The 12790-nt window shown below is 50.2% G+C and overlaps 1 protein-coding gene and 1 long non-coding RNA gene across 3 annotated transcripts in view; both read right to left on the bottom strand.

Moving 5' to 3' along the window:
* Positions 1 to 12790, bottom strand: part of LOC135968736 (uncharacterized) — a 257419-nt gene that overhangs the window by 141369 nt on the left and 103260 nt on the right. The gene's annotated exons all lie outside the window — the stretch shown is intronic.
* The window catches only part of CDH3 (cadherin 3), a 58544-nt gene continuing 46709 nt past the window's right edge, over positions 956 to 12790 (bottom strand). The window contains exons 13-16 of one of the 2 annotated variants that reach the window (XM_005592358.5): positions 8338 to 8544; positions 4595 to 4725; positions 4035 to 4195; positions 956 to 1794 (exon numbers count right to left, since the gene is read on the bottom strand). In XM_005592358.5, the coding sequence (XP_005592415.2) occupies positions 1788 to 1794; positions 4035 to 4195; positions 4595 to 4725; positions 8338 to 8544 (506 nt within the window). In that variant the 3' untranslated portion in view covers positions 956 to 1787. The remainder of the gene's footprint in view (positions 1795 to 4034; positions 4196 to 4594; positions 4726 to 8337; positions 8545 to 12790) is intronic. The other variant, XM_005592357.5, reaches the window with a different exon arrangement.

Raw genomic sequence — 12790 nt, 5'->3', positions numbered from 1 at the left:
GAGCAGAGGCGCTTTGCAGATTTAGTCATCCTCATGGAAGATGTTTATTTCAACATCAGCAATTTCCTCAGCTTCGCTTCAGATTTTTTTTGCTAACTGCAAAGATGACTTTCAACTTCACGTTACCAAGGACACAAACAGAATCGTTCTATCGCTGCTGCCTATTCCCGATTCCTGCATTTATGCCCTGGTGGTGTTAGGAATGTTCCAATTTCGCTGACATCTTGGGTAGGTTCTGTAACTGTTTTGCTTGATTTTGATAACCAGATGTCATTTTAAAAAAATACAATGTGGCCATTCTTTAAAGGAGAAAGTCCCCTCAGAGGGTGATTATGAGGATTTAGAGGAAATAATCAAAGTCCTGTCTGGCCTTTAAAAATACTGAATAAATGGTAGCTGTTACCAACTCACAAATTGCATGGACCATGTGTCAGGTATTAATTCATTTAATCTCCACAAAAACTCCCCATTTTGTAAATGTAAAATCTGAGGCAACTAGAGGTTAAATGATGTGCTAGCAAGTAGCAGAGCTCGCTGTTCTCCAACCCCTGCCTTTCAACAGCGACCCCCGCCCCCAGCATAGAAGAGGAAGGCGTCATGCACTGCCCTGCATGGAGGGCAGCCGCTGTTCCAGAAGATACCTTGCTGGGGCTCTGGGGGGGCTCAGCCTTGGGGTAGGAGGTTAATGGTTCTCTCTCACGGAGCAAGAGACTTTGCAAAGGAGGGCAAGTCTCCCCTCCCTGAGCCCACCTAGGCATGGAAGCTGACCCTGAGTATCCCCTGCCATCAAGAGGAAGCTGGGAGGAAGCCGGGAAAGAGCACACTCTTGTTGCAGAACTCTGAAAATTCTAAAAACCATTGAATTGTACACGTTAAACAAGTGAATGGTATGGTACGTGAGTTAAGATGCCAATAAAGCTTCTGTTGAACAAACAGTTCACTCCCCAGGCACCTCTGGGAAAAGTTCTTTAATAAAAAATTCTAGTACATCTACACGATTGTCCTCACCCTTCCTCTACAGCAACGCAACGGGGAAAATAAAAAATAAGGGGCAATCTAGACATAGTATAAAAACGCGGAGATCCATCTGAATGGGAGGCCTTAGGGTCTGGAAACCAGAAATGCAGGATGGCCAGTGGGCCCGGCAGCTCTGGGCTGCACTTTTGAAGAACTGTCTCTAACGTTTTGAAAATAGCATTAAAAAAAAAAAAAGGTTGCATCAGGAGGCCTCAGAAGGGTCCATTCCAGAGACAAAGCCATCAGGGGTCGGTCACAGCAGGCCCAGGCCCAGGCCACAGGGCTGAGCATTTTACGGCAGGTTAGAGGCTTCTGGAAACCTGGCCTCTGAGGCAGCCCTGGACCAGGTGGAGAGGTTTTCAGTGCTGAAGTCAAACTGCCCACATTTCTCCATCCTCAAAGGCTAAGGAACTAACCACTCTAAGGCCAGACTCATAGCCTGTCTCCTCCAAGTTGCTACGGCCGCTTCCTGACAAGCTCCAAAGTCCTCGGCTGAAGGGGGGACTGAGACCCCTTGGAGATGCTCTGTGGCCTGACATTTGGTCCCCAGCCCTGCAGGCAGGCGGCCTAGTCGTCGTCCCCGCCACCGTACATGTCTGCCAGCTTCTTGAAGCGGCTGCCCCACTCGTTCAGATAGTCGTAATCTTGGTCCTGGTCAGAGGTGGAGGTGGTGAGGGAGCTCAGGGACGCGGCGTCGGAGCCGCTGCCCTCATAGTCGAACACCAAAAGGGAGTCGTAGGGCGGGGCTGTGGGGTCCGTGTTAGCTGCCTTCAGGTTCTGCGGCAACAGAGAACAGGTGGTTAGAGTGGTGCGCCCTGCCACTTGCCAGCTGCAAGCCTCCATTTCCTCATCTTTGAGCCCCCCTCCCCTCCCCTAAAGTTTCAGAGGTTGAAATGAAAGAATGCGTTATTCATGCAGAATTCATTTGCTCAGGGACCAGCACTCAACAAGTGCTCAGTGCAACACAGGCCGGGGGTAAGGGCAAGGACTGAAATCAGACAGCCTGGGCCAGAACTCACACCACACACTAGCTTTGTGGCCTTGGACAAGTCCCTTAACCGCTCTATGCCTGTTTCCTTGTCTGTAAAATGACAAAATTTCATATGGGCTTTTTTTCTTTTTTAAACGATGCACGCCTGTGACACAGCCTTGGGAGGCCTTGAGGACATGTGCTTCTTTCGCACAGGAACAGATGAGTAAGTAAATGAGTAAATACCTGTAAAGCAGTTATTAGAATAGCACCTGGCAACAATAGCTATGATTACCTAATCAACGCTGTGTGCTAGGTCAGTAGTTCCCAAACTTAAATTACCTGGAGAATCTTTTATAAATTCTGTAAGCCCAAGCCACACCCAGTTCAATTACACCACAATCTCTGGGGGTGAGCTGAGGAATCAGTGGTTTCCGAAGGTGCCCACGTGATTCCAATATGCAGGCAGGGTCAGGAACCAGGGTGCTGGCACTGTCCTAGCTGCCTGCCCGTTCGATCTTTGAAGTCCTCTACAGCAGAGGCTCCAAACTTTGCTCTAAGTGCAGTCACCTGGGATCTGTAATTCAAACCCAGGTAGTCTGGCTCCAGAGTATTCAACTGCTGTATGTGAATAAATGAATAAATCGTTCCTAATTTTTTTTTTTTAGATGGAGTCTCCCTTTGTTGCCCAGGCTGGATGCAGTGGCGTGATCTCGGCTCACTTCAACCTCCACCTCCCGTTCAAGCGATTCTCCTGCCTCAGCCTCCCGAGTAGCTGGGACTACAGGCATGCGCCATCACGCCCAGCTAATTTTTGTATTTTTAGTAGAGACAGGGTTTCACCATGTTGGCCAGGATAGTCTCAATCTCTTGACCTTGTGATCTGCCCGCCTCAGTCTCCCAAAGTGCTGGGATTATAGGTATGAGCCACCAGGCCCGACCCTTTTTTTGTTTGTTTGTTTGAGATGGAGTCTCCCTTTGTTGCCCAGGTGTGGGGGGCACACAACAAGACATTCAAGCCTATGGGTTGAGGCATGGAAATATACTGAGGTGCTGTGTGCATGTTGTTTGTACATGAGACTAGATCTCCTGGGCCCTGAAAACAGGACAGGGAGTAGTAAGTGTGATAAGTGCTGAACACAGCCTCCTAAAAATGTTGTTTGAGTGTTTTTTACAAGGCCGTATGTGCCTCATGACCTGACCACAAAGAGCCACCTGGTGGATGTCTCGTTTGTCTACATTGTAGTTTAAACAAGCTCTCTCAATAAATACCTGGCAGACACATCTTAGAGCGACGCTCTCTCAAAGGAACTGCTCCCCACCCTGCTCAGCTAGAACTGTCTGAGTACTTCATTCCCGGTGTTCACTACAGCTCTAAGTTGTACACAGGCTGGAGTGCAGTGGCGCAATCTTGGCTCACTGCAACCTCTGCCTCCACCATGTTGGCCAGGCTAGTCTCAAACTCCTGACCTCAAGTGATCTGCCAGCCTTGGCCTCTGAAAGTTCTGAGATTACAGGTGTGAGCCACTGCGCCCAGCCTCCTAATCACTTTGTTTTTGTTGTTGAGACGGAGTCTCGCCCTGTCACCCAGGCTGGAATGCAGTGGCGTCATCTTGGCTCACTGCAACCTCTGCCTCCTTGGTTCAAGCGATTCTTGTGCCTCAGCCTCCCAAGTAGCTGGGACTACAGGTACCCGTCACCATGCCTGGCTAATTTTTGTATTTTTAGTAGGGGCGGGGTTTCGCCATGTTGGCCAGGCTGGTCTTGAACTCCTGACCTCATGATCTACCCGTCTCAGCCTCCCAAAGTGCTGGGATTGCAGGTGTGAGCAATCGCGCCCAGCCCCTCCTAATCATTTTTAACCACTCTGCAAGTGGGAGTTCTATGGAGGAAGAAACAAACCCCAGAAGTTACTCAAATAAGCCAGAGGTCACAAACTGGTTGGTGGTGGAGTCAGAATTTGAACTCAGACCCAAGACTCCAGGCCCATGCTTGTTCTCCTGTGTGGCTGGCGCTGGGCTTGAATAAAGGGTGGCCCTCGACTGACCTGCCACGTCTCACCTCGATTATAAAGTTGCCGATTTCATCTGGGTTGGCTGGCCGAGGACGGTACATGGGTGTGGGGATGAAGGTTGGTGCCACGTCATTGCGGAGAACCACCTCCGGCCTGGCCTCCAGACCTCGGTGGAGCTGGGTGATGTCATAGTCCTGTGGGGAAATGCAGGAGAGCAGGGGACTGAGGACTCCTGTCCCCCCTCCCCTGCCACTTACATCTCACTTACCCCACACCCCCTACCCTTTGGATACTCTGGCTCATGGGGAGGTCTTACAAGACAGATGATGTCAGAGATTTTGGAAAACCCTCGTTTCCATCCTCCCTTGTCCTAGCAAATTAAACACAGGCTCGAGGTTAACTTGGTGAGGGTCAAACAGATTACAGCAATGGACCAGAGAAGCGCTGGAGGATGGAAAAAAAGGAAGACGCAAGCTTCGTGCCAGGGCCTGGTCAACACCGCTAACTTGGTCAGTTGGTTGACCCAATGGCTTAGCCCTGCCAGTGGACTTGGGGGCACCCACCTCCCAATCCCAGAGCCCCCAGTGCCCCACCTGGTCCTCTTCGCCACCCCCCTCTTCGCCGTAGTAGAAGACGTTGTCACGGGTGTCATCTTCTGGGAGTAGGAGGGGCTCCTTGACCTTCCGCTTCTTTCTCACCAACAAGAGCAGCACCAGCAGGAGGACTGCAAGGGTTGGGGAGTGAGTGTTCCCTCTGCAACCACACAGTGGGCCAAGACCCCCAGGCCCTCAGAGCCCCTCTAACTGCTGACGTCCTCACTCAGTAGCCAGAGCTTAACATGCTACAACGGCTTCACTTGCACCTAGGAAAACTTCAACTCCTCATCAAGGCTGGCAGGATTTGGTCCCAGCCTATGCCTCCCAGTCCCCCTACCCACTAAGGTCTAGGCACACTGGCCTCCTCTGTGTTCCTTGATTACCCCCAGCAGCTCCCCCTCAAGAACCTTCATACAGGCTCCTTCCTCACCTGGCAGACTCTATGCCTACACATGGCTCCCACGTGTCAGCTCTCAGCTTAATATCACCTCCTCCTAGAAGATTCTGACTTCCTTCTCACCACCCATAATGCTGTCAGTCTAACCAGATTGGTGGTACTGATCCTTAAGAAAATCTTCTGTCAAAATGTCGGGATGGGAACCTCCCAACAGATGTTGTCTTTCAGTGAGACTCTCTTTTAGTCACCACATGTCCCCTAACTAGCCACAGACTTTAAGAACAAGATAATGCAACTTTCATAGGGTACAGTAATTTAAACTTAGGTGAAATGCAGTGTTGGAATTTTTTTTTTTTTTTTTGAGACGGAATCTCACTCTTGTAGGCTAGAGTGCACTGGTGCAATCTCAGGTCACTGCAACCTCCGCCTCCCCGGTTCAAGCGATTCTCCCTGCTTCAGCCTCCCTAGTAGTTACAGGCGCCTGCCACCATGCCCAGCTAATTTTTGTATTTTTAGTACAGACAGGGTTTCACCATGTTGGCCAGGCTGGTCTCGAGCTCCCAACCTCAAGTGATCCAACTGCCTTGGCCTCCTAAAGTGCTGGGATTACAGGTATGAACCATTGCACTTGGCCGGATTTTTTTTTTTTTTTTGAGATGGAGTCTCACTCTGTCGCCCAGGCTGGAGTACAGTGGCACAATCTCAGGTCACTGCAATCTCTGCCTCCCAGGTTCAAGTGATTCTCCTGCCTCAGCCTCCTGAGTAGCTGGGATTACAGGAGCCCACCACCATGCCTGGCTAATTTTCGTATTTTATTATTATTTTTTTTTCTTTACCTATTTTTGAGACAGATTCTGTCACCCAGGCTGGAATACAGTTGTGTGACCTCAAATTTTTTATTTTTAGTAGAGACAGGGTTTCCCCACGTTGGCCAGGCTGGTCTCTAACTCCTGACCTCAGGTGATCTGCCCACCTTGGCCTCCCAAAGTGCTAGGATTACAGGCATGAGCCACCATGCCCAGCCCCAGTGTTGGAATTTTAAGAGGGTCTGGCTTCAGTGATGTGGTTTGAAAGGCTGGCAGGCTATTTGGATATGGGGGGACTGGCCAACTGGTTCCTGGCTGCCTTCTCTGTCATGCCTACACGCAGCTAAGAGGGGACCCTCTAGCCATCTCTCTATGGCAGTTCGATGAGAGAGCACACACCGCTGCTCAGGATCATTACTTTTGTGCCTGCTGATGGAACTGCTGTCTGTCCTTGGCCAGACAAAACAGACCCAACCTTCCTTGGGAGTCCACGGGTTCTGAGGATGCACACGCATGTGGGCTAGACGGTAACCTCTCCTCTCCCGAATCTGGGGGAAGGCAAGACGCCAAGCGGACTTCTCTGAACTCGGGTCTAACTGCCTACTGACACCTCCACTTGGACTGGCCTGGCAAGTGTCTTCCCATGGTCCTTCCCAAACTGGCAAATGGAAATGCCATGTTTCTCCTTAAGCCAAAAGCCTTGCAATCATCGATGGCTCTTACCCTCAACTCCACACATCAATCTGAAGGGACTCTACCTTGAAACATGACCACCACTGACCACCTCAATGCTGCCATCCTGGCCTGAGCCTCCATCACCTTGCCCCTGGATTATAGCAACAGCCTCCTAAATGATCTCCCTGCCTCCACCTTTGCCCCCATATAGTCTGCTCAGCAGGAATCCTGCAAAATTTAAGTCAAATCACATCATCCCTCTGCTCAAAACCTTCTGATAACTTTTGGTTCTATCCAGAGTCTTCACAATAGCCTATGAGGCCCAATACGACTGGGCCCCTGTGCCCATCACCTCTCTGACCTAATTTCCTACTTTCCTGGGTTTTTGTTTGTTTTAAGGCAGAGTCTTGCTCTGCCGCCCAGGCTGGAGTGCAATGGTGTGATCTCTGCTCACTGCAACCTCCACCTCCTGGGTTCAAGCAATTCTCCTGCCTCAGCCTCCCAAGTAACTGGGATTACAGGCATGTGCCACCATGCCTAGTTAATTTTGTATTTTTAGTAGGGACAGGATTTCACCATGTTGGCCAGGGTGGTCTCGAACTCCTGACCTCAAGGGCCTTGACCTCCCAAAGTGTTGGGATTACAAGTGTGAGCCACTGCGCCCAGCGAAAAGCATGTTCTTGTATTCATGTGATTGGTCTCTGACTGACGATGTGTGTTGTCTATGTTAAGACCAAGTCAAAAGGTGGAAAAAACAACTGTGATAGGTTCTGTCTTTACAGCCAAGAAATTTGTTTTTAACTAAACATTTCCTCCCACTAGACCAGTCATTTGCAAACTCTAGCATGTATCAGAATGCCTTAGGAGCTTTTTAACATGCAGATTACTGGGTTCTATTCCTACATTTCTGAATCAGTAAATCTGGAATAGGTACTGAGAATTTGCCTTTCTAATAATAGCAAATTCCTGGTGATGCTAATGTTGTTGGAAATCACCCTTTCAGAACCACTGATGACCTGGTGGCAGGGCCGAGTCTGTTTGCTCACCACTGTATTGCCAAAGCCTGGTACATTCCACAAGCCCCAGAATGATTGACTGACGCTCCTAGAATTAGGAGTTTAAAGAGTGGGCCAGACGCAGTGACTCACACCTATAATCCCAGCACTTTGGGAGGCCAAGGTGGGTGGATTGCTTGAGCCCAGGAATTCAAGACCAGCCTGGGCAACACAGTGAGGCCCCGTATTTACAAAAAATACAAAAATGAGCTGGTCGTGGTGGCCCACACCTGTAGTCCCAGGTACTTGGGAGGCTGAGGTGGGAAGGTCATTTGAGCCTGGGAGGCAGAAGCTGCAATGAGCCGAGATCACGCCACTGTACTCCAGCCTGGGCGACAGACTGAGACCCTGTCCTTTTTTTTTTTTTTTTTTTTGAGACGGAGTCTTGCTCTGTCGCCCAGGCTGGAGTGCAGTGGCACGATCTCGTCTCACTGCAAGCTCCGCCTCCCAGGTTCACGCCATTCTCCTGCCTCAGCCTCCCAAGTAGCTGAGACTACAGGGGCCCGCCACCATACCCGGCTAATTTTTTGTATCTTTTTTTTTTTTTAGTACAGATGGGGTTTCACTGTGTTAGCCAGGATGGTCTCGATCTCCTGACCTTGTGATCCGCCGGCCTCGGCCTCCCAAAGTGGCTGGGATTACAGGCATGAGCCACCGCGCTCGGCCGAGACCCTGTCTTAAAAAAAACGTTTAAGGGCTGGACAGGCGATGTTGGTGGCCTCTTAGTTCCAGGAGCTGAAGTTCAACATAGAATCCTGTCTTTCAACAACCCCATCCTCAGGGAGGGGGTGGGGGCCTGGTACTCACGCAGGAGAGCCAGGACAGCCCCCAGCACAGGGAGGATGAAACCCCCCTTCCAGGGATCAGGGCATTTCTCGACATGGCCGTGGCAGTCACACACGGTGGCCCTGATCACTGTCAGCTGCTCCTTGTTGCCATGGTCAGACAGAGAAAGGTGCACATCATATGTGTCCTGCTTCAGGAACTTCTTCAGGGACAAGACCACTGTGTCATCTGGAGTGAATAGATCATTGATTAGCTATGGGATAGCATCAGTGCAGGGATCTGAGTACACCATGATGAAAGTTTGAGAATACGGCTCCTACATGTGGGCAATGGGGAGAAATACTCCACAAGCATACTTTGGAAAATAGCAGTAAAAGCTGATCTTTGGCTAAAGCAAAACTCAGCATAATGAAAAGGATTATTGGGATAAAAACACTCATTTGTCGTTTTACTTTAAAAAAAATCGATAATCACAGTATTTTTTTTTTTTTGAGACGGAGTCTCGCTCTGTCACCCAGGCTGGAGTGCTGTGGCCGGATCTCAGCTCACTGCAAGCTCCGCCTCCTGGGTTTACGACATTCTCCTGCCTCAGCCTCCGGAGTAGCTGGGACTACAGGCGCCCACCACCTCGCCCGGCTAGTTTTTTGTATTTTTTTAGTAGAGACGGGGTTTCACCGGGTTAGCCAGGATGGTCTCGATCTCCTGACCTCGTGATCCGCCCGTCTCGGCCTCCCAAAGTGCTGGGATTACAGGCTTGAGCCACCGCGCCCGGCCAATCACAGTATTTTTATAACATGAAGTTTTAAAAGCCATGTCGGCCGGGCGCGGTGGCTCAAGCCTGTAATCCCAGCACTTTGGGAGGCCGAGACGGGCGGATCACGAGGTCAGGAGATCGAGACCATCCTGGCTAACATGGTGAAACCCCGTCTCTACTAAAAGTACAAAAAATTAGCCGGGCGAGGTGGCGGGCGCCTGTAGTCCCAACTACTCAGGAGGCTGAGGCAGGAGAATGGCGTGAACCCGGGAGGCGGAGCTTGCAGTGAGCTGAGATCCGGCCATTGCACTCCAGCCTGGGCAACAGAGCGAGACTCCGTCTCAAAAAAAAAAAAAAAAAAAAAAAAAAGCCATGTCATGCAGGACCAATAACTTCTTTGCATCATTGGCTGCTACACTGTTTTTTTCCTTCAAAAAGAATACTCTTCCTAAAAGACAGCTAACCCAATTTTTTTTTTTTTTTTTTTTTTTTGAGACGGAGTCTCACGCTGTTGCCCAGGCTGGAGTGCAGTGGCGCGATCTCGGCTCACTGCAAGCTCCGCCTCCCGGGTTCCCACCATTCTCCTGCCTCAGCCTCCTGAGTAGCTGGGACTACAGGCGCCCGCCACCGCGCCCGGCTAATTTTTTGTATTTTTAGTAGAGACGGGGTTTCACTGTGGTCTCGATCTCCTGACCTTGTGATCCGCCCGCCTCGGCCTCCCAAAGTGCTGGGATTACAGGCTTGAGCCACCGCGCCCGGCCCCAATTTTTTTTTTTAAAGTAAAAGCAACTTTATTAAGAAAGTAAATGAGGGCCGGGCACAGTGGCTTATGCCTGTAATCCCAGCACTTTGAGAGGCCGAGGCGGACAGATCACGAGGTCAAGAGATCGAGACCCTCCTGGCCAACATGGTGAAAACCTGTCTCTACTAAAAATATAAAAATTTGGCCAGGCGCGGTGGCTCACACCTGTAATCCCAGCACTTTGGGAGGCCGAGACGGGTGGATCACAAGATCAGGAGATCGAGACCATCCTGGCTAACACGGTGAAACCTTGTCTCCCCTAAAAATACAAAAAAAAAAAATTAGCCGGGCATGGTGGCAGGCATCTGTAGTCCCAGCTACTCAGGAGGCTGAGGCAGGAGAATGGCGTGAACCCGGGAGGCGGAGCTTGCAGTGAGCCGAGATTGCGCCACTGCACTCCAGCCTAGGCGACAGAGCAAGACTCTGTCTCAAAAAAAAATAAAATTAGCCAGGTATGATAGCACGCGCTTGTAGTCCCAGCTACTTGGGAGGCTGAGGCAGGAGAATTGCTTGAACCCAGGAGGTGGAGGCTGCAGTGAGCCGAGATCATGCCACTGCACTCCAACCAAACGACAGAGCAGGACTCTGTCTCAAAAAAAAAAAAAAAAAAAAAAAAAAGAATGTAAAGGAATAAAGAATGGCATAGGCAGAGCAGCTGATAGCTAACCCAGTCTTATATGAAACACCCATATTTCCAACTAAGCATTCAATTTTTTTGAGACTAAGTCTTGCTCTGTCGCCCAGACTAGAGTGCAGTGGCATGATCTTGGCTCACTGCAACCTCCGCCTCCTGTGTTCAAGTGATTCTCCTGCCTCAGCCTCCTGAGTAGCTGGGATTATAGGCACCCGCCACTGTGCCTGATTACTTTTTGTATTTTTAGTAGAGATAGGCTTTCACCATCTTGGTCAAGCTGGTCTCAAACTCCTGGCCTTGTGATTCACCTGCCTCGGCCTCCCAAAGTGCTGGGATCACAGGCGTGAGCCACGGTGCCTGGCCTTCAATTTTTTTTTTTTTTTTTTTTTTTTTTTTTGAGATGGAGTCTTGCTCTGTCCCCCAGGCTGGAGTGCAGTAGCGCAATCTCAGCTCACTGCAACCTCCGCCTCCTGGGTTCACGCCATTCTCCTGCCTCAGCCTCCCAAGTAGCTGGGACTATAGGCACTCGCCACTACGCCCGGCCAATTTTTTGTATTCTTTAGTAGAGACAGGGTTTTACCGTGTTAGCCAGGATGGTCTCGATCTCCTGACCTCGTAATCCGCCTGCCTCAGCCTCCTAAAGTGCTGGGATTACAGGCGTGAGCCACTGCACCCAGCCTCAATTTTTTTTTTTTTTTAGACAGAGTCTTGCTGTGTCACTCAGGTTGGAGCACAGTGGCGCGATCTCAGCTCACTGCAACCTCTGCCTCATGGGCTCAAGCGATTCTCCTGCCTCGGCCTCTGGAGTAGCTGGGACTACAGGTTTGCGCCACTATACCCAGCTAGTTTTTGTATTATTAGCAGAGGTGGATTTTGTGCCAGGCTGGTCTCGAGCTCCTGACCTCAGGTGATCTGCCTACCTCGGCCTCCCAAAGTGCTGGGATTACAGGCATGAGCCACAACGCCAGGCCACATTCAATTATTAATAAAACTAAATGCACATGACTTGGTTATGTAAGTGCTAATGTTAAGCAGATCGGATCTGATGCTAACCTGTGTTATCACAGCATCGGTGATCACACAAGCGCAGGAATGCCAGACGTGAGGCTGCAGCAGTTGTTGGGCTAACTGGCCTTCCAAGGCCCAGGGGGTGGCAGGCTAACCACAGAGCAGAAGAGGCCACTGCACACTGGGCACCACTTGGGGGACACTGCGTGGCAATCCCACAGTGGAGAAGGGGCTATGGGTGCAGTGGCCTCTTTAAAGAAAGGCCTTTGCTTTAGACTCAAGTTTCTCAAGAAGGGAGCTGTTAGCCTGTGTGGAAGTTTTTTCATCGTGCAGGATTTGCCACCACAGCATTGCAGGTTTGTACCACTAAATGCCAGTAGTGCCCCCAATCATTGGGGCAATCAAAAACCCCCAAGTTTCTACCCGCCCCTCCCCCCATCCCAGGTTGTCAGCCTATCTCAGCACAGATTTCAAGTTTTTTCTGTTAAAATGCTCTGCACTCTCGCTGGGCTCCTCTTAAGTCAAAGGGCCAGAAGGCAGAATCCACTCTGTCCCCGTTTAGTGCCAGGAGGCAGGGACAGCTCTCTGGGCTGAACAACTAGTCGACCATGTGGAGCGGCCAACATGGAGTATCTGTCACTAAAACATCTCTGCCACCCTATAAGGCTGATTTCTCAGTTGTTGATGACGATGGCAGTGGTGACTAAATAGGCACTTTTTTTTTTTTTTTTTTGGAGACAGAGTCTCGCTCTGTCACCCAGACTGGAGTGCAGTGGCACGATGTCAGCTCACTGCAACCTCCGCCTCCCAGGTTCAAGCGATTCTCCTGCCTCAGCCTCCCGAGTAGCTGGGACTACAGGCACATGCCACCACACCTAGCTAATTATTTTTTGTATTTTTAGTAGAGACAAGGTTTCACCATGTTAGCCAGGATGGTCTTGATCCTCAAGCTCATGATCCGCCCACCTCAGTCTCCCAAAGTGCTGGGATTACAGGCGTGAGCCACAGTGCCCAGCTAAATGGGCACTTACTAAGTGCCAGGTCCTACCCTGATCCTCACCATCGCTTTAAGAGGTGGGAACTGCTGTTATCCTCATTTTACAAACGCAGAAATTGAGGCTTAGGGAGTTAGGTAACTAGCCTGAGGTCACATGGAGTAGAGTCTGGATTAATTTCCCTGACAAGAGGACAAGGGCAAACAGAAAAATGAAATTAAAGCCAAGAACCAGGTTATCAATACTGTTCCAGGTTATTAATAACATTAGGTTTTGGCCAT

This window comes from Macaca fascicularis, chromosome 20, assembly GCF_037993035.2.
Source record: "Macaca fascicularis isolate 582-1 chromosome 20, T2T-MFA8v1.1".
Taxonomy (NCBI): Eukaryota; Metazoa; Chordata; class Mammalia; order Primates; family Cercopithecidae; genus Macaca; species Macaca fascicularis.
Note: the sequence above shows the minus strand (reverse complement) of the source record. Positions and strands in the feature narration are given on the sequence as shown.